The sequence below is a fragment of the Sylvia atricapilla genome, chromosome 3, assembly GCF_009819655.1.
Source record: "Sylvia atricapilla isolate bSylAtr1 chromosome 3, bSylAtr1.pri, whole genome shotgun sequence".
Classification (NCBI taxonomy): Eukaryota; Metazoa; Chordata; class Aves; order Passeriformes; family Sylviidae; genus Sylvia; species Sylvia atricapilla.
This window is the reverse complement of record NC_089142.1, coordinates 71070996-71092294: the sequence shown is the minus strand read 5'-3', so window position 1 is coordinate 71092294 and position 21299 is coordinate 71070996. Positions and strand designations below refer to the sequence as shown.

The 21299-nt window shown below is 40.0% G+C and overlaps 1 protein-coding gene across 1 annotated transcript in view; it reads left to right on the top strand.

The window, feature by feature from the left end:
- DISC1 (DISC1 scaffold protein) overlaps positions 1–17781 on the top strand; it is a 182388-nt gene extending 164607 nt beyond the window's left edge. Inside the window, 3 exon segments of the mRNA XM_066315725.1 lie at positions 6952–7062; positions 15105–15209; positions 15211–17781. Coding sequence (XP_066171822.1) covers positions 6952–7062; positions 15105–15209; positions 15211–15252 — 258 coding nt within the window. The 3' untranslated portion in view covers positions 15253–17781.
- Positions 17782–21299: the final 3518 nt, after the last annotated feature.

Sequence of the window (21299 nt, the reverse complement as noted above, 5' to 3'; positions counted from 1 at the left end):
GGCTGCTTGTGTCCACACATGACATGAAATAGGGGCAGGTAAGCCGTGGGATAAAGGCAGCAAAAAGCCCTACTACCATCAGGGCAAAATACTGAGGGCACCAGAGTTTACAGGTTTACAGGGCTGCCACTATAGAAGAGTGCACCAGGAGCTTAATATCTTAGAGTCCTCAGAAGCAGAGAGACTTTTGATGTTTTGACGGAGGGGGACAAAACTGCATAAAGAGAATATAAAGCAACAATACAAATAAAAAGGAAAGGAAATATACTGGAAAGCCAGGCTCTTCCACAGTGCCACAGCTGGACTGATGGTGAATTGGAGAGAGATCTCCATAAAGCTCTGTGAAAGCATCAGCAGCCTGTACCATGTCAAAGTTTTGCCTAAATGTGCCTTTGGTGTTCTAGTCCCCTAATTTGCACTGGTCTATCTCCCCGCTGCCTGCAGGAGAGCACTCAGTTAGTCATTCCAGATTGTTGCATCTTAATGACTTGGGAGCAGAGATGGGAATGAACAACACTAGGAACCACCTATAAATGAAACCCAGCTATACTGACTCCTTGCACAGCAGGGTGTGGACGCAGGAAAACAGTTTGGTACTTTTGTTTCTTTTTCCTACTCCTGACCCACTGTGAATTTTTATTGGTAAGTCAGTAAATAGCCTCATCCTCCCACAGCAGGAGCTGGAATTGTCCCAGTGTAATTAAATGAGCCAGCGCAGTAGTGTGGTCTCATTTTAGAAAGTCTGCAATTAGGGAAGATCTTCAGTCTACTGGGGATGAGAATAGGAAGGCTGCTGTCATGCCACAGCAGGGTGCTGGAAGGAAGTGAAAACCTCTATTCCTGCAGAGATGCTTTTTCAGGGACACTCCTTTGTAGCTGTAATGGAAGATACATGAAGGGAAGAATTGCCAACATTGGACTGTAATTTTGATGAGTCATTTAACACTCCCATGTGGAGAAGGGAAGGGGATTAGTGCAAGCAAAGGGAGTGTGGGAAAAATGTGTGACGGTGGGAAAGAGGTAGGTCACAGCTGGCTGAAAGGCTTTCTGCCTAAATTGTTGCATATGAGAAAGTGGAGAGTGTGTCACAGTGTTGAAGTCTCTTAAATATATATAACCATGCTGATGGAACAAGCAAACAGTCTGTAAGTGGAAGGTGGTAAGAGCAAAAGTAATTGGGAAACAACCTTGATCTCTCTTTTGAGAAAAGTTAGATAGCTACATCCATGAAAGAAAAGCTCATCTAAACAAAATCAGGGAAGCAACCGGGGAGTTTCTGTGGGACAAACTCTGTAGGAGGAGAAATCAGCAGATATTCTTTGTACTGTCCAGAAGACATCAGGTTTATAGTACAGCACCATCTTCTTTTGGCGCAGACAAGTGCAAACACAGTCACAGACTACAAATCTATGTCAGCACTTTTTCAGTGGCTCAGAAGTTTTGACAAGGAAAGGACAAAAGTGTTTGTAAGAATGGGCCTAGAGAGGTACTGCATATGGTAAGTGTGAAGCAGCACGACCCCTGAGCACACTAAGGTATGTTAAACAGAAGACATGTGAAATGGCAAGGGAGTTCGGGGATGCAAGGCTAAGGTGAAAGAAAGCATGAGTGTCTTCTAATAGGAAAGGTGAATGAGAAAATAAATGAGGTCCGAATATTTTTTCTTCCTTATTCTCTGTGCTTTTGGTCTTTCTGAAGATTATAAGCTATATCAAATCATTTAGTGCTCATAGTATTCACTACAAGGTAGCAAGAGACAAATGCAGTAAAAAAATCCAAAGGCAAATGAGATGTACTCAAGTCAGGCTAGACTGATGAAATTTCTTCTGAGCACATAGGAGCCAAGAAAAACAATCTCCAAACCATTAACAAGCTCCTTTGAAAACTCCTAGAGGAAGCTTGAAGTCCCAACGGATCAGTAAAGGCAGACTTTGTGTTTGCCTTTAAAAAGGAGGTAGACCAGGAGTTTATGTGCCAGTCAACATAATTTCAATTAGGATTAGAGTTCCAAATGGTCTTGATAGATTGAAAGAATAGTCTGAAATCAATAAGAAGGGATATGTTGAAAGACAGGTGCAAATTACATTTGAGGGAGAAAGAGTTGGATTTATGTATACAAATGGTAAATAGCAGCTAAGTTGACAATACTGCAGAAGAGGAATCTAGGTTTATAGTGGACTACAAATATAGAGGGATTCATTACCTTCATTGTGTTGGAAGAAAGGGCAAATGTCATGTTCAGCCTCATTACTGGGAATGTCAGTTGTAAGACAGAAATAATTACTGTGCTTAGCTGAGAATGCCAAAGCCTCCAGAGGACTATGGCTTTAGTCAGGACACCTCCCTCTATAGAAGACAGGAACACGATGAAAAAAAGAAGGAAAGGAATAGAAATAAATGTTTAGAAATCCTAGTCTTGTTGAAAGCCAAAGTCTTCAACCACTAACCTAATGATATAAAAAAACCTAATGATATACAGAAGAGCTATTAGTTATTGTTGTATGCTACGTAAGGGTAAAATGGAATGTAACCATCTTGGTTTGTAGCAGGAAGAAAACCTGCTCACTGCAAGGGTATTTTAGCCCTGGAGCAGTCTGTAGCCTGCAACCAGAACCACCAGATTCCATGTCAGCTGCTAAGAGCCATGCATGCAGACACCAGCTGAGGACAGTCACAGCAGGCTGGGTCACACTGCAAGGCACAGAGCAGGCTCTGGTGGTCCCTGGCTGCTTCCTGGGCGGCCTTGCCACGATGGTTTTGGTCACGAGTAACATGCGTTATTCTCAGTGGCCTTCTTCATCTACAACAGCTGCCCAGGATGATGCGCATGGGACAGGAAATCTGGGATGCAGAGCAGGAACAAATTCTTTTGTTTGTTCCTCCCCTACACTGCAGTCATCTCGTGGCCATGCAGCTCATTTATCTCAGGGTATGTGCACTTAGCCTGCATGTGACTGAAGCTTCTGCTCAAGCAGGACAAATATGGATGGTTTCAATTTTGTTTCTAGTAATTATTTAAGACATGTTGTGGCCTAACATTCTGGAGTTTTCAAGTGCTGACAATTGCCATTAACTTCTGCAAGGGTTGAGGGTAAACATGCAGCATTTCTGCCGACTGCAGATCACTGTTCTAAACCTTGTGCCATAATGTGAAGTATCTGCCTGCAGGAGCGACTTTTTGTAGTTGTTATTTATGTTACTTTGAGTTATTTTAACTATTATAAGGGAGAGACTGTTTAGTGCAGGTGAAAGAAATCTGGCTTTGGCTCTGCAAAAGGTGTTCTAAAGCTTCTATTTTATTTGGATTATGGTATTGTTGCGTGGAAGTGAGGCAACGCCCTTTTACAGAAGTAGGAAGAATGAATTTTAGGGATATGTCTGGGAATCCTCCTTCTCAGCACAACCACCAAAGACTCTAATCCCAAACAGAATTAAATTAATCTAGCTACAATATGATGTAGGCATCACTACACTACTAATCCTTCTATATAAAATTGCTAAGGTAGATGGAAGAGCATAGGAGATGTTTCCACTGGAAAAGCTGATCAAACATTTTCATCAAGTAATGCTGTTGAGGAGCTGTTATTCATAGTGGAATAATTACTTGTAAAAGGGTAAAACAAAATGCAGAAGATGACAGTGAAAACCATTCCCTCTGCTCTTGTTGCAATGTGCTGATGTTGCAGCAGTGCATCAGCTGGCACATTGTCTCTCTTAACAATTTCTTGCATCCAACTTTCACACCTTTGGGAAAGAATGAGAATTTCTACTTTGTCTGAGAAGCCAGAAGAATTGCACCTTAAAAAGTAAATGACATCCATATTTGTGCTGTTTTCACCTGCTTAAGGATTTAGCAGGGGGGAAAAAATCCCAGCCAGCTACATTCCCTGTTCACAGAAAAATCCATAAAGCGATATTGCATTTCAGCTCTCTCCTGATTCCTGCAATCTCTCCCAGCTGCTTCCTAAAAATGCCTTCAGAGCAAAAATAACCAAAGTCTTCAGACTTACAGCATCTTGTAGCATTGACATAACCTACAAGCCTGGATGAATTGTATTTTATGAATCAGTTGAGCTTGAGGCAGAGTCCACTTTCCTCTCAAAGATATTGTTGATCAGTGTAAAGTGCCACTTTGCAACCAGGAGCTGTTCTGAATAGTTAGTATATCATGGACAAGGGTTTTCCCGCCTACATAGACAAATGTCAAGTAAAAATTGCCACCAATGATGTTACCAGGCATGAGAGGCGCTAAGAGAAATCTTTTCTGTCTACTTCTCTGGGCTATCAAACCATTTTTAAATGAGGGCCTGGAGTCAGAAGCTGGGGAATTGGTTGAATATTTTGAATTATTGTTGTGTATTTCTGAGAGCACCTTATGTTTCTTCTATTTCCATTTTCATATTTATTTATTCATATAAATTCTGGAAAATAATAATTTATGTGATGGTTCTCCTGCATTAATCACATAACACCTGCAAGTAAATTCCTATGGGGGCTGATGCTTGTCTAAGGTGTTGGAAGAACTTCTCATTTTAACTAAAAAGGCAGCTGTTTTTGTAGGTGCAGAAATAATTCATTCATATACTATTATGGCTGTAATAAAGAGAAATTAAGCTGCATTATTAGGATTTAAAGACTATTTAAATATAACCTCAATCTTACAGAGCTATTTTGGTCACTCTGAAGTGCAACTGTAGCCATTTAGTTACAAGTAAATTGGTTTCAAGTGTTTAAAGACCTGAACAACTTTGATTTTACTTTTATACTCTCAGATTTCCCTGCTTTCCCATATTGTTATTACAATTGATTACATTTGCCTAATATTTATTGTTCCTTTATCTTAATTTCTAAAGTAAACAGGATTTTGTTATATTTTCAGGTAATGCATTATGTACCCAAAATGGATATTCAGGAAGAATATCCTGCATTATTTCATATGTGCATTTTTCCATGTGATCATAATTTTAAATGAGTTTTCAGAGCACTTGTTTGGTTTTTTTTTTTTTTTTTCAATTTACTGATTTGTTTAGCCTGAGCCCTAAGTTCTCTTGGACAACTGTCATCTCTTCTTGCATGGGTGTCACAGAATGATTCCCTAAGAGATTTCTACTGATACAAATGTCCTGGGTCGTCCCACTCTGTAACAGCACATGGAGTCCTGCTGGAATCCTGAATAGTAATTTAGTAGCTGGGTGGAAGACTTCTTCCTCATCTTCTGTCACTGGTCTTCAGAAAAAGACATGCCTTGTTGCTGCAAGGAGAAGGTTTATTTTCTGCTCCCATGTTCTCCCTTTAAAAACAGTGGGGTTTTTTTCACATCCAGACATTCTGTGGAGTGCTGCTGTGTGTTGTCAGGTTTGGTAATGCCTGGAAGTGGCGGCTCCTGTCCTGTGCACAGAGCCAGGGGCTTGGCCCTTTCTGCTCCTCTGTGTCTGAGCTGCAGGGCTTTGCAACATAACCTCATAACCAGCCTACCTGTCCAGGGGCTGAGCTGCAGCTGGCTCCAGTGGGATCTGCTGGATAGCTACGTCTGGGGAAGGCCCAAGGAAAGTGGGAAAGTAAAGCTCTGTCATAACAGGAGATGTGCCAGCAGGCAGAGCTCTTCTGGCATTCCACTCCGTGTGTGCAGTGTACTGTGTGATGCAAAGTTAAAGGGTAGCACACAATTGAGATCTGGTAAATGTGTCCACCAAAACTCAAATTGTTTCACAATGGGCAGCATTCCAAAAAGTATTAGCATGATTTGTTTGGAAGGCCTCTGACTGAAAGGTTTGATTTCTGTTTAACAATCACTGATGTCTTATAGCAACAGATAAGTTTAAGTGCAAAGGGACCCAAGTACTTTTTTCTTTGAGGAGAAAAAATTTCTGCATCTAGTGTATGGCCACATTAGAAGCTGGCTTTATTAATAAGTGCACAGACTAGGTGTAGTGACAATCCAGTTTTCTGAATTCCAGCTGATGAATTACTCTTCTATTTTTTTATTTTTTTTTTTTACATGGTTCCAGCAGAAGTTCATCTTGGCACCATAATCTTTTTTTACAAATAAGCCCTGTCATTACTGTAGACAGCACTATGGTGCCATGGGAGGGAGAGGAAAGGCTTGTCTCAGAGCTGTGCAAATTGATGGATTTTTTCCCCCCTCTCCTCGTATTTGCTGCTTATTTGGGTCATTTCTCAAAGTACTACTCAATGCAAAATATAAAAAATAGCAATTACCCTTCTGCAATGTATCTGAAAAAATTTATGAGAAGGTCTTTGAAACTGGTTTAAAATACTCAGTTTAAAATAGAAAAAGTATTTGCCTGTGTAAATTCTAAGTAGAGAAGCGTTCTTTTTGAAAATTTAGTCTTGTTTAACGATAGCTCAGTAAAAAAAGTACAGTTTCATCTTGTAATCTCAAAGACTTTGATGCATTTTCTTTGATTGCTTGAGCAAAGTCCCCAAGTACTCTAGCCAGATTTTTCTTCAAAAATATAAGTCCATTTTATGTGTATAAGAATTACCAAAATGTTGCTGCTTGAGATATTTACATGACCTAAAAGTGTAAATCATATTTACATGAACAACTTGAAATGTGGGTACCTTAATGGGTGGTTAGCATGAGACTTCCCTCCCCTGCTGTGATGAGACAACAGGGGAGAAGTTCAGAGTAGTTGTCTTTACACCTCTTTAATCATCTTCTGAAAGTGAGATTGTGAGGGTTTTTTTCTGCTGGGAAGAAGATTGAGACCACAAGCTCATTCCATTTCGTATTACTCACCAATTTATTGTATAAAAACAGCTTTTTGTCTCTCTAATGGGAATTTGCTTTTAGGCAATGCCTTTGCACTGCAAAGTATCTTATCCCCTTACTAATATTTTATTTTCCCTTTCATTTGATGCAAATTTGATGTAGAAAAGTGCAGTCAGCAGTAAACATGCTTTCTTTTATTTTTCAACTTTCTGCAGGAGTTCTTCATATTTTCTGCAGAGTTGGGAGAAAAATGTGAAGCAATAAGTGAGAAATTGGTGCATCTGGAAGATCAATTGCAAAGTTCCACCTGCAGAGTTGATGAAGGAGTTATTCATATCCTTTTCACTACAGCTATAGATGTGTATCAATCTGTGTAAGTATGCACATGAGACACTTGCCTTTCAGATTCACATGGAATGCTGGTTCTTAGGGTAGGTTAAATACATTAAGAATGGGAGAAATTATTGTCTTGCTGAAATGGGCATTTTTGTGTAGTAAGTTTTCCTATAGTGCATTTTCCCTGCAGTCTGAGCTAGCTTTAATTGATTTGAATGGAAGTTGGTTCATTGTAAATTAAGATTGGGCACTGAAAAGCCTTCAGTTTACTGTTAAAATCCTTTTGCTGGTAATGCTCATGTAATTAAATACATAGTGCACCAAAAACTGCATGGATATGAGTGTCCATGAACCTGCATTTCCTAACATGATTTAGCTGAATTAGATGCCAAATTATTGACTCAGACTGTGTATATTGTCACCTGTATTTGGGGTTTTTTCTTTTATGAAAAAAAATGGGTAACAGATGCATCATGTGGCATCCTACACATTTTAATCTGCCTCTAACACTCCAGTGCAGGTGACTAGATAAGATATTGTCTTATGTACACTTATCTCTTTCTGTGCTTTATCTATCAGTTTTTCTGAAGATTTCTTAACCTTTATGAAGAATTCTGTGGCCATTTTTCAAAATTTATGAGCACAAAGGTTTGTTTTGTTTGTAACTTTCATAAGAAAAACTTTCGTACAAAAGATTTTTTTTTCTTCCTCTTAAGAGAGGGTAAAGAAAGTAAGAACCAGTGAAGCTGAGGAAGATGAGAGTACTGAGCTGGTTAGATTTTAGTAGAGAAGTGATAGTCGTGAGGATCCTGAAGATAGAGAGATATGTCAAGGTGCAGAGATTAGTAGAGGAGCCCTTGGAGACATCTGAAGGTGAGTAGGGGTGATGATGGTGCTAGAAAGGTTTTGGTTCTTGCTAATGGAAGGTGGACAGTCCTGCAGAGGATAGTTTAGAGAAGGGAGAATAAATAGCGTGTGGAGATACCACTGTGTTTTAAGTAATTTGGCATCTATTGCAAGTCGATGCAAAATTCCTATTCTAGAAACTTTTTTTCTTTAAAGGTAACAGAAGGAAAAAATGTGAAGGGCAGAGAGAAGGAAGAATAGTGCTGGGAGAACGGGATTTGCATTGGAGGAGAGAAATCCAGTCAGTAATTTGTCACTGCTTTAAATGTTTCTTTTCTAAGCATTTCCATATACACAAAATATACAGGAAGATTGTTCAACATTCTTTCCATTATATTTGCAGTGTTCATGCTTGGTTCCAATTGTGTTTCCCCAATGCATTCTTTTCTGAGCTGTATGGATGTGTCTTGTGTGTGTGTATGTGTACAGAGCATCCAACTCCTTTCTCCTTTGCATGTATTTACTCTCAAATGAGCTTTCTCGGTGGCCCTTATAGAAGAACACTGAGGATTGGAGTTATAGGTTCTTTGCAGGGGACTTAATTTAATATTGAAACTGAACAGTCACATCTGATCATAATTATACTTTACTAGTAAGGTGAAATAAGCTACAAAACCGCATTTTTGGTTCCAAAAGATAATATACTACATATATGTGAAATAGTAGTATTTCTTACGTTCTGTGGAGTGTGCCTCTTTCTTCACAGCTGTTGACAATGCAAGAGTTAGTTAAAAAAATAAAATTAGTGATTGGGAATTTCAGGAGCGTTGTAGATTAGTTTCATTTTAAGCCACAGTTTTCTGATAGAGATCTGACTTCCTCTATCAGTGAAATTCAGCTCATGTTATCTAAATACTGGAATGCACAGTGTGTGATATCCTCGTCCTAGGAAGACTGTCAGTCGCAAAATAAGAAACCATGTTTAAAACATAGGGACGTACAAAGAAACAGTTCAGCAATTCAGTTAGCCCTCATTAACATTCAGTTGCTATTTCAGAGGTAGTCCAGGTCAATGTGCATAAAATGTTACCATCTGGTACGTGTAATCACTGTGCTGTACTTCAAAAAGGAATGAGAAAAATAACTACCATAGTGCTATGGACCTGTAGATTGTTTTGGTGTGTTTTTGGTTTTTTTTAATATAAAGACTGCTCAGTGCCTATAAAATTAGTTTTCACTCATTGGTAACTTGCCTGTATTGCAGGAACTAGCATTAAGATAAGAGACAGCAATTAGCCTCAGTAGAAGAATTTATTTAATAGATGAATCTGTTGTTTGCATGGTAATCTATTTGATTTTATATAAAACAATTTCATTTCACAGATACTGGACAATTGTGCAGTCTTCATTAAAAATCTGTAAAACTCTGAGAGCAGGAGCCTAACGACCTGAAATAGTAATAAAAGCATTATAATTTTTTTCCAAGTCCATTCACTGGTTATTTTCACCCTTCCCATATTTCTTCCAAAAAACTGCCTTACACATAAATGTTACAAAATGTATTAGGTCAAATATCTAACTGGGGGCTGCGCAGATGTAAATTAGTGCTGTGGTCTAATTATTAAAAGATTTCCAAAGACTCCACTGAAAAAAAATAAATTCCTGATGCTCTTGAGCCATTTGCCAATGTTTAGTGTCTGTCATAGCTTTGATTAATAATTAAGTTTGTATTAGAAGAAAAAGCCCAGATGTCATTGTTTTTCATTCTGTTTTGATGGTATAGCACACTTAAATCAACCACGCTGCTCATCATAAGTGCCAGCATGACCTGAACAAAGCAGAAACCCAGTGATATTTCTTGGCCCTGAGTAAGGCACAGACCCACTTGCAATTCTAATTTATTATTGAAATATTTCATAAAACCCACTAAACTGCCCTTTTATATAAAAAGCATCACACAATAGGGGTATGGGACTGGATGTTTGAGTTCTCTGTAGCACTATGACATATTTGCTAAATTCTATGTAGTATAACCAAATAAACCTACAAAATATTCAGTTGTGGTTGATCATTAATAAGTGTATGAAAACAGTCCACATCATTAATTGGAAAAACCAAAGGATATGAGGTGACTCATTCTGGTGTCTGCAGAGCTGATGAGAGGTGTTACTTTCCTGACAGTAAAGGCCTGGAATTCCCACTAAAATTAAATGGAGCCTATATTGCAATTTCACAGTAATTTTGTGTTCTTAATTAGTAGTTACATTTTGATAGATAATTTGAATGCATGTAATAGTTCCTCTTGGTGGAAATGCTTTGTTGGAAGAAAACCCGGCTGTAGTACTATTACAAAAACAATCTTCTTTCCTTGACCTAAAATGGGCATTTCAATCAGTTATTTTGAAAGCAGAATTTTGTGCCTAAACATTCATTAAACATCACAGGCCACTTTGCTAACCCTTCACCTTTATCCTGCAGCAGGCTCCCATGCAACTTTTGCTTTACACCAGAGCAGGTTCTCGAGAGAGTGATGTACAATTTAGCCCTGTCTTTAGCTCAGTGAGGAATGTCACTGTGGGTGAACCTGTAAGAGATTTTTGGGATCCTCCAAGTGTCAGAGGTGGCAAGGGCACCCTCTTTGATTTTATTTTAATTGGCAGGTGGGTGAGCCCTTCCTGCTGTGTGTCACACAGAGACCATGGTTCCACTTGTACAGTTTATGCTGTGATAGAGGTAGGTCACTGTATTTCCACCCAGGTGCTGCAATTTATTTGCCTTCCATTTTCTGCTGGAACAAGCAATTTGAAAGTAGCTGATATTCAGACCACTGAAGGGTTGCATTTTTCAGCAGTCATTCTGATGCAGTTTTTTGTTTTCAGGGGAGTATTTTGGAGTTTGCATGAGAGGGGTACTATTTTAGTTTATAGAAATAACATGGATGTGAAGGAGGGTGACAGTAATCAAGGGGGTAATTGAGAAAATTAGAAAAGAGAAAATTCTAATTGGTTGCACTACTGCAAATACACCTGTATTTTGTAAGGAGAGGTGATGGACTTCCATAGGCCATTTTGCTTTCTTGCTGTGACACCACACAGGCCTCATACAGAAACAGTAGGGACTTGCTTAGTCTTTCCCTTGCTCCCAAGAGTGCTCTTCAAAAGGCCAAAACCTAAGTAATTCAAAAGACTTACTGAATGGTCTTGGCTCTTCACTGGTCCTTTGGCACGTAGCACATGCATCAAAGAATTGTTTAGTTGCAAGTGATCTTTTGAGATCATCTGGTCCAACTCTCTGCTCAAGCAGGGCCGACTACAGGAGGCTGTCCAGAATGTTGTCCAGTCAGATTTTGAATATCCCCAAGGATGAATACTCCACAATCTAATTGTGCATCATAGTCCAGTGTTTGACCACCTTCAAACAAAACAAAACAAAACAAAAGTTTTCATGTATTCAGATTCAATTTCCTATTTTGGAATTTCTCCCTGTTGCTTCTTGTTTTGTCAGTGGACAAAAAAAGTCAGAAGAGTCTGTCTCCTTCTTCTTTATTCCTGCCTTTCAGCTGTTTATATACACAGTGGTAGCATCCTCCAAGCCTTCTCTTCTTCAGGTTGAAGAGTCCCAGCTCTCTCAGCATCTCCTCATATGATGGATGCTCAAGTCCATTAAACTGGTCCTGTGCTGGAGTCATTCCAGTAAGTCCTTCTCTTTTATTGTGGAACCCACTACATCCAGGTAGGAGGTTAGCAGTGCTGATCAGAATAGAAGGATCATCTCCCTCTGCCTGCTGGCTGTGTTATTAATCCAGCCTGGGAGGCTGTTGGGCACCTTTGCCTCAAGACACCTTGCTGGTGTATGTACAGTTTATTGTCCACCATGACCTCAAGGTCCTTTTCTGCAGAGCTGCTTTCCAGCTGGCTTAGCTCCTCCGTGAGTGCTGCTGCCTGGGGTTAGGAGTGACACTTGCAGTTAGGTGGTGGGACATTGAGTTGAGCATCTGTCTGCAGCCACTGTAGAGTCTGGCTTTTGGAAACAAGCAGAATAGTTAATGTGGTTAAAAACAAGGAAAGACCCAACCAAAAACCTCTTTCTGATTATTTGTGTTCTTCAAGACAAATTTCTTCTTCAGGTGTCAAAAAATGCAGTTACTTTCCAAAAGCCCATTGGCCCTTATCTTAGAGCAGTAGTAGTCCTTCATTGTCCTTCCAATGTCTTTTATCTTATATGTACTCTTAGTTTCGAACCTTTCCTATAGGAAGGCAACTGATTGATATCTACTTTTTGTCTCTTTTCCCTAAACATCTGGGCTGAGACATCAGAAGCTGCATTTGAACAAAATTATTCCATTTTTTCCAAAACTTAAGTAACTCTCTGCAGTAATTTGATCTGCTTTTATCTGCTTGCAAATCATGGGCTCTGAGATAGTGCTAAAGTTTTTCAAAGAGACAAAGTCAAATAGGTGAAAAGCTTCCAGCAAGACAATGTTAGACCTGCAGCATTGTTGAATATGGGTTGCATTTGTGTGAATATGGGTTTACTTGTTCCCAAGTACTTTAATTTACTGCTTATTTGACACTGTGATGTTTTCAGTTTTCAGAGGAAGACAGGAGAATCAGAAAATATTCCTAGTTTGAACTTGTTTTCACTCCTGCCTTGGATATTGGCTCAATATTTGCAGCACTGGATAGAGAATTTAAGCATGAAGGATACATTTGCATGTGGACCCATGCAAAACTGTTTATTTTAATTTTTGAAATGGATGAAGCTGTTTATCCAGATATAACCTGTGTGTGGATAGAGATGCCATGCTCAGCCATATACTATATATGTGTCTTAGCCATAAAGGCTCCTTTGATGGTTACTTGTCTACATATGATTGTGGTGTTATTTATGAGATTATTGGAACTTGCTGTATTTAGACTATGCAGTCATCCTTTTTCATTGCTCCATATTTCTGTTGTTTAACAGGGTTTTTTCCTATCTTCCTTATTTTCTTCCATCCTTTAAGATTTCTTATCCACTGCCACTGAAACATTTCAATTTTGCTTTTTCTCTCTACCTGAAAAGAATTTTGTAGTCGCCTGGGATATAACAAGTAACAGCATGTAGTCAGCAACTACACATCAAAATTAATTAAACTTCAGAAGGTTTATGGTGTTCGTGGACTATAGAATTTATGTTTACCGGTTAGGTTTTCAGCAGAGCCTCATGATTAAGTTGCAGAGGGGTGGAGAATCCAGGACTTAGAAGAGGATAATAATATCTTACTTCATAAAAGATGGAAAGCTTAATTAATTTGTCCTTGTACAGTGCTTTGTGATCCTGGGATAGGAGAAGCTTTGCGTAGACTGCTACTACTCATAATCAGAGACAGAAGCCCTTTAGATTAACAGAGCTGTCCAGAAATTAGAAATATTCATGAACATACTAAGAGCAAAACATCATAGCAAATGCGTGTAAGTACACAAAGATGAAGTTTTGAAGAATTGGTAACAGAATCAAAAGCAGCCAAGACTTTTCAAAGATATAATAATGACTGCCTGAATTAGCCGTGGTTGGTATAGCTTTACTGTGGTCCAGTCACAATTTTTCAAATGTAGCAGCTTAGTTTTTATAGTCACAATACCTGAGGCCATCTCCTTTTCTTGACATTGCATTGACATTGGGGTCGAGTAAAACAACATTTCCTAATGTATGAGCTCTACAAAGGACAAGGACAGTCCTTGTGCGTTATCCTTTCTGTGTGTTGTGCTTTTGAAACCGAGTTGTTCCAGTGTTATCCTGTTTCATTTCCCTTGAAGTGAGGTTCTGGCATAATTTGATCATGTACTGCTAGGTATGAACCAATTTCTGTCTTTTGGGGTCTTTGCCCTTCACCCATACCTGTCCAAGGAGGCTTCAGTGGGGATGGGATGGGCTTTATGGTAGACGTGGTCATTGTTTTACCATTGCAGCAGGCTTTGATTTGCCTCTGCCTGCCTTTTTCTCCACAAAGACTAAGCTGTAGAACAGGATAAAATTGGTTGTCTCGTTGAGCTACACCCAGTCCTTCCACTTCTTCCAACAATGGATAGTATTGCTGATTTAAGATTGTCAGCAGAAAGGCCAATATATTGGTTGTACAAACTTGTTCCCAGTCATAGCACAAAAAGCTGTACTTCCAAGGAAGCCTAGCCACTTAAAGGCTTGTGCACGTGTCAGTAGTTGCTACTGTCTCTGAATGTCCTACCTTCGTCTGCCAGTCTGTTCCCTGCTGCATCCTTTGTTGCCAGCATGTGACACCCTCCCTCTCGTCATTGTGGAGCTGGGGAAAGAGGGAAGTGGAAGGTCTCTTTCACAGGCTGGGCCATTAACAATCAGTTTCTTCCCAATTTCATTGCAGGAACTCTGAATTGGACAGAGGAAAATAAAATGTGGAAAACTCTTTCTTAACCAAATTAAGCATTTTATACTAATTACTGGACACTTTTTAGGTGGCCTTCTTCCTTTCAATGCACAGCATTACAGCCTTTTCACTGCCCTCTTTGCTTTTCAACTTGTTCAAAGCATTCCCTCTGGAGTCTCATGTAGTTTATATTTGTGTGTTCTGCACTATAATTATAATGATAATTCAGCTAACATGAAAGCTTTCTGGAGGTAAGTGTGGCAGAAACACTTTCTCTGCTATAAGCTGATTTTGCTCCTTACCTAGATTCCCACCCCACCTTGCATAGAACATGTTGAGCTCACTAATGCCACCCAGTCTGTGGTCACTGTTGGCATTTCTTTCAGACTGGTCCTGTTGCTTTCACCTGGGATGTGATCCACCCAGGTCTGTGCCTCTGGTGTAAGAATCCACCCTCCATCCATCAGGGAACTCACACCTAGTGCTGCTGCCTCCATAGTACACAATATTTTTTGCCTGCCTTCCTTCCTTCCTATGAGAACTGTATCCAAGCAGTATCCCCCATCCTCTCCTTTTTTTTAACTGCTAAATAATGCTACTTGAGAACTTGAGTTTGCCTGCATTTTTCTTTTGCTAGCAAGTGTGAGAAATGTATTAATATTTAATCCAAACAATTTGGAAGAAGTTGAAGCTACAATTAGATAGCCATGGCCATCTGTTGTAAACAGCAGAACAAGAATGTACTTAATAACTTGGAAAGAGAAAAGGGACTGCCAATCACCTATAGATTATTCCTTAATAAAGCTTGCACAGTCTCTGCAGAGGGAGATCCAGGTGGTGAAGGAGACACTCCAGACCGTGCTGGTGCAACTTCAGTCAGCCAAGGAGGCAGGAGAAGAAAAGGCTGGAGACTTCCTCTGTGACAGCTGGTGTCCAGGAAAACAAGACTTGAAGGAATAATGAGCAGAAAGAGCTGGTAGGATGACATTAATTCACAAAGGGCTGCTTTTAGTAACTGAATACTGTTTTACTAAGCCTCAGGGATCTCTTCTCTCCCCTGCATAACTAATAACTAAATCAATTATGGAGAAACAGAGCCTGGAGGTCTATCATCAGAAGTATGCTACACAGCCTCACATGTTTTGGCACAGATTGGGAAACAGCTTTCAGAGCAGAGCAGCTCCTGTAAATGTGTAGATTACAAATTGATACATTTCAAGTGAGTCTGCAAAGTTGCCTTTAATGTCAGTGAAGTGTTCTCCTTGAAGGCTCATAAACACTGTCTTCCCCTACTCATGGATTTTTTTTCCCTTGATTTAAAAATGCAGCATTAAAGCTGGAACATCTAGTATTTCTTGGAAAATAGCTCTAAGAATAATAAGAGCTTTTTTCCCCCCTTTGGCTTTAACAGCTTTCTTACACTGAATGTGTTTTCACATTCATGCCAATAATTAAATCAATAGGGTGAAAATCAGCTAACCATGTTCTTTCAACTGAAATTTGGACCTCATTTTTTTCTGTGGTATTAAGTATAGTGGAGGTAACTAACAGCAGCCCCTATAGAAGTAGTTTAACTCAATTTATTTAGGTATTAATATAAACTTACTTTAGTATTACAGGGGTTGTAAAGCAAAAAAAAAAAAAATCCTGTGTTGGTATTTGTGTTGCTTATATTTAAATATTTTATGAACAATAAGTCATCTAAGTCTCATTTTAAAGGTTACTATCATTACTTATTCTTCCTTGTAAGCTTCAGAAGGAATGCAGATTTTTTTTGCAAGACATGTATGTCACTATATACACATGAATAGTTAAATGTGTATTTTTATAGAAAATAAAAGCAATACTCAACTGAAGCCAGCTGGATAATTGTTCAGAAGAGTTAATATCTTCAAAAATTCATGTGTTCTTCTACTTTGATACCAGTATATCTCTGATACCATAAAAAATTCTGTTGCAAAGGGAGAATTTTAAAAAAAGAAACCTCATATCTTTTAAAAATACAATAGAAAATGTCTTGCAACTCAGTACTGTGCTTTTTTGATACTGTTTTTTTCACATTTTAAAGTTACTCTTCTCTTTCAGTTACTCATTTTATAGCCACGTTGCATTTTTGCAAATCTTGAAGGCCATTGGACTACTTTCCCACTAAGATCCTGTTCATTTTTTGTGTTTTAATGCTAATTGAAACTTCTACCTCAGTGTTAAGTATAGAAGGAGGGAGGGAAAAAAGTGCCAGGCAGCTGAGACATACAACAGGATTATAATTGCCTCCAGGAGCATACGGTTGTCAAACCAGGGCTGCAGAGCTCAGGTGGTTTCCATAGTCATCAGATCCTCAGGGTTGAATTACAGCCCTGTAATTCAGAACATGGTTGACTTTTCTCATTGAATAATACACAGGCCAGCATTCAGGTTGTGGTAAAGAGTCTTGGAGCTCCAGCTTGCATGGACTCTGCTCCTTGGTTCCCTGATGAAGATCTCTTGCCCTTCTGCTTGACAAATTTCTCTCTCCACATCCCTGTTCAATACCTACCTCCCCACCACAGCTCTGGCACTTTCTGAAGCTCCCCTGAACAGATGAACAAGGTGTTTGCCTCCAGGTAAAGGCAGGAGACAAGTGCAGGTGCCACCCTGACATTCAGCCCTCACACAGGACCAGCTCCATGACAAATCCTGCCTGCCAGAAAGCACTCATGGAAACCCACATAAGTTCAGAGAGGAAAGAGAGCACACTGACAAGATACATCTCTTAAAACTGTTTCTTTGACACCCTGGGGTTCCATACCATAGAGGGCCCAGGTACTGCATTTCCAGCAAGGAGCATTTATACAGGACAATGAGGACAGTCCCAGAGATGACGGCCAGTACACTAAACTAAGGTTGCATGACACCCCACTGTCCCACCCTGCAGAGTTTTGTCCTTTGAATACTTAGTGCTTGCAATGTAAACAATTGTTAGCCCTAAAAGTGCCTTAGAACCAGGATCAGCTACAGCTGAAGCAGCAAGTGTGCCTCCTTGCAGCAGCAAGGGCTCAACAGCAGGAACAGGACCTGACCATCACAGAGGGCAGGAGAACAGCACCCTCATTCCCACTAGCAAGATTTCTTGAAGACATTCTCATTCAATTAAAAAAAATTGTGTGGCTTTTGTGTTTCAAAGGTTCAGAGCATTACTGCATTTTAATAAAAACTCAGCTTAGGCAACCACTCTAGTAAGACACTGAATTTCTAAGGAGAAGGGAAACTGAATCAGTCTTCATTCATGTTATGTTTGTATCTGTTAACATCTATTTTATATGTAACGTGGACTACTACTATTCCTTTAATTTATTGTTCCATTAACTTCATCTGTTTGTTGTGGGAAGTTAGAGCCAGTAACCATCCCTTTTCACATTTGATAATAAGCATACTTAAAAAAAAAATGTATACTATGCAATGTATCGACTGCCTTTTATCTGTGAATAGAAAACTTTCAAATAAAGAGAAGTATGTTTTTAACTAACTCAGTGTCTGTTTGCATTCTGTGCGGTGTACAACAGTTTAGAAATTTCCTCATGGGGAGTAGAGGAGAGAAAAGGAGAAAGATACCATGTGTGTGACTATTATTGTGCTGCTGACAGCAGTAATTCGTCTGCTTGGGGTAGTCTGTTATGCCTTTTGAAAACAGTCTAAAGACATATTCAAGACTAAAGTCTGACAGCAACACGTAGCTCTTTTCAGTATGAGAGGGAGAAATAAGTATCACGGAGTGAACTGCACAGACAGGTCAAACCTGCATTTGGGTCCCAGCTTGACTCAGTGTTGCTGAGCAACTGAATCCTGCCTGCCATGCCTCAGTTCCTCACCCATGGATAAGGGCTGAAAGAAGAACAGTGTGACTGTGCATCAGCTACAGCAATATCTGAGGTCAAAGTTATGCTGTTACACACATTCATTGCCATGAGAGGTAGGAGAGTGTGTATGATGTCTCAGGGACTAGTTTCATACGTCCTTGCTAGGATTCTCACTTCTGGGCAGACTGGTCTCCCACCGCCTGCAAACAATGAACATCCCCAGAAAGAAGTTCCTTTCCTGCCCAGGTCATGTGCTGTCTTCTAGACCTAAGAGGTTTAAAGCCCAGACCCAGAAGGTTAAAAAACTGCATAAGCAAATAAAGCTTTGTGTGGTTATCTTCTGCCCCAGCAGCAGAATAACAAAATAATTTATATTAAGAGCTTAAGGCTGAGCCAAGCAAGTCCACCACTAAACCAAATCCCTAAGTGTCACATCTACACATCTTTTAAATATCTCCAGCACTGGTGACACCACCACTTCCCAGAGCAGCCTGATGCAATGCTTGACAGCCCTTTCAGTGAAGAATTTTTTTTTCCTAATACCCAACATTAACCTCCCCTGAAACTTAGAGTGCATCTTGAGGGCATTTCCTCTTGATCCTGTCAGTTGTTAGCTGGAAGAGGAGACCAACCCCCACTTTGGCTGCAGCCTCCTTTGAGGCAGTTGTAGAGAGTAATAAGGTTTGCCCTGAGCCTCCTTTTCCCCAGGTTGAACACCCCCAGCTCTCTCTCATCAAACTTGTGCTCCAGACCCTTCAGCAGCCCCCTGGCTCTTCCAGAGCACACACAATGGACTGCTCCAGGAGAGCTGCAAGATGAGGAAAAGCAGCTCACCTCCAGCAGTCCCTTGCATGTTTTTTGTAGGAGGAGTAGTTGATTGTGTTGAATCTATCCCCCCCCTCAGTGTACAAACATGCCCTCAAGGGACTAAGGACTGAAGCAAGGAGAAGAGAGCACTCCAAAGGGTGTTCAGCTCCAGCCTAATATTTCTTTTCACAATCAATTAGCTAATCCATTATTTTCAAAGCATGACAGCTCAGGCTTTTGCTATCATTACTTGTTAAATCAAGATAAGTGCCTATTTTCTAGAGTACTAGAGAAGGCAGTTCAATAATGGGTCCCAGATAGGCAGTAGTGCTGGAGAGAGCTCCAGGGCGAGATTAGAATAATCCTCATGTATCCTCTTAGTTTTCTATCCTATTAAAAATGAGGCTGGGACCAAAAGATTTTTTTTTTTAGTCTCAGAGATTAACATGCTACAAAGAAGCTCTAAAATATTGGATATTTTTCTGCACTGCTAAAGACGATAATACAAGTTTCTGGAGAAGTATTAAAAAGAAATAAGAAGCAAAAAGGGCGTGTGAATAAAGGAGATTCTGCCTGAACCTGAAAAGCAGCCAAGCCAGCAACCACAGTAAAGCATTTCTCTCAACTTTCTAGTGAAGACTTAGATACAAGGCCTGGGAAAAGAACATCTGGGTTTGAGTGAGGAAGGAAATGTTTGAGTTCTTCACATGCATGGTATTCAATCACACTTTCCCTGTTCCCTTATCTGGAAGAGCAGTGTCTTTGGGAGGGGGTTGTTTGGGCATTGTCAAAGACACATAATGTCAATACAACACTAGACTATTTGTTCTTGTAATCAGCTGCAAAGTTGAATAAATAGTTTATAATAATAAGCAGCCATACAGGAATACTAAGTGGCAAGAGAGAGAGAATATTGAGCTAGTCAGGCACAGGTAGGAGACATGATGGATCTCACAGGAGAAAAGGAAAATTAAGAGACCTTTCAACAGTGGTGATCCAATTTACAAGCAGAAAATTACCTTGAATTTATTACTACTCTGACAATGAGACTTTGAAACACCAAAGGATAGACCTCTCTGTATTCTTGTAAAAGTAGGCTTAAGATTTTGTCTATCAGTTCAGTCCCAAAACCTAGAGTTTTGTGCCCACTCTCATGTTTCTCTGTAATAGCAGCTCCAGGGCAAGGCTCAGGAGCAGCAGCAGGGAGTCAGGCACAGCTCTACAGGTAGAACTTAAGAGCTGCACCACAGTTTAATTCAAATAACATGAGCTCCTGGAGCAGCAGCTGACTGGCTAACCCAGCTATTTTCCTCACTTAGATGGGCAGCGCTGAAGAGCAAGAACATCGCATTGCATCTGTGCACAGTACAGACAAGACTTTATGAGCACTGACAAGTCTGCTGTGCCCCCACAAAGTAAAAGCAAGCGAGGTTTCAGAAAAAGAGGTACAAGAATCTCTTTGAAGATTAGGGCAAACTAATGTAAGTTGTAAGAAAGACCAGCAAAATTCAGCACAGATAGCTTGTCAACTGAAGCCCAAAATGTGACCCAATCATATCCTTTAGTATTTACGTGGAGAAAGATTTGCAATGCCTACTGGTTGTTTCATCTAGCAGAAATCATGAAACAAGAAAGGGAAAAAAAGGATATTTTTAGCAGGGAGAGTAATTATCCACTGAGATTTTTTTTCCCCAGAAATTGTGAATAATGTCCTTCTGCACCCCAGATGTAATGCACTTGACACAGAAAACACCACAGCTCAGTTTTATACAGCTTGTAGGATACCTGTAGAAATGAGGAATAGTCATAGTGATTTACCTTAAATATCTGCATCTTCCTTACCAGCTTAAAAAAAAAATAGAGGCACAGAAAGAAGAAATGCTTTCATAAAGTGTTGTTTAGCTCAGAGGCGGAGTTGGAGGACAGAACAGCTGAATGTCAGCAAGCTGAGAAAGCCTATTTACCCACTCTGTGATCTTGACCTTAGCTCAAAAGGGCAAGTGAAACCAAATGCTAGGGAAGGCCTTCTTGTAAATCTTTCCTAGGAAGCAAAGACTGAAGCTATTACAAATGCTTCACAGACCAGCTAGGGAGAAGCCATGGGTTATGAGCCAAACTTCTTCCCTCCTGGGTGCAGGCAGGTTAAATGGACTCAGGAGCCAGGGGCACGTGCCATGGTGCAGTACCAGGGAGGACAGGCCACCAGACTTGGTGGCTGAGGAGCAGAGGCAGTGCTCCAGCCTGAGAGGCAGCACAGCCGCTTTCAGCATTGCTCATCATCCTCTGCAACAGAGGAAAACCCAACCAGCACAAAACCATCAGGCACTGCTTGTCTTGGCTGGCAGTGCTGATCAGT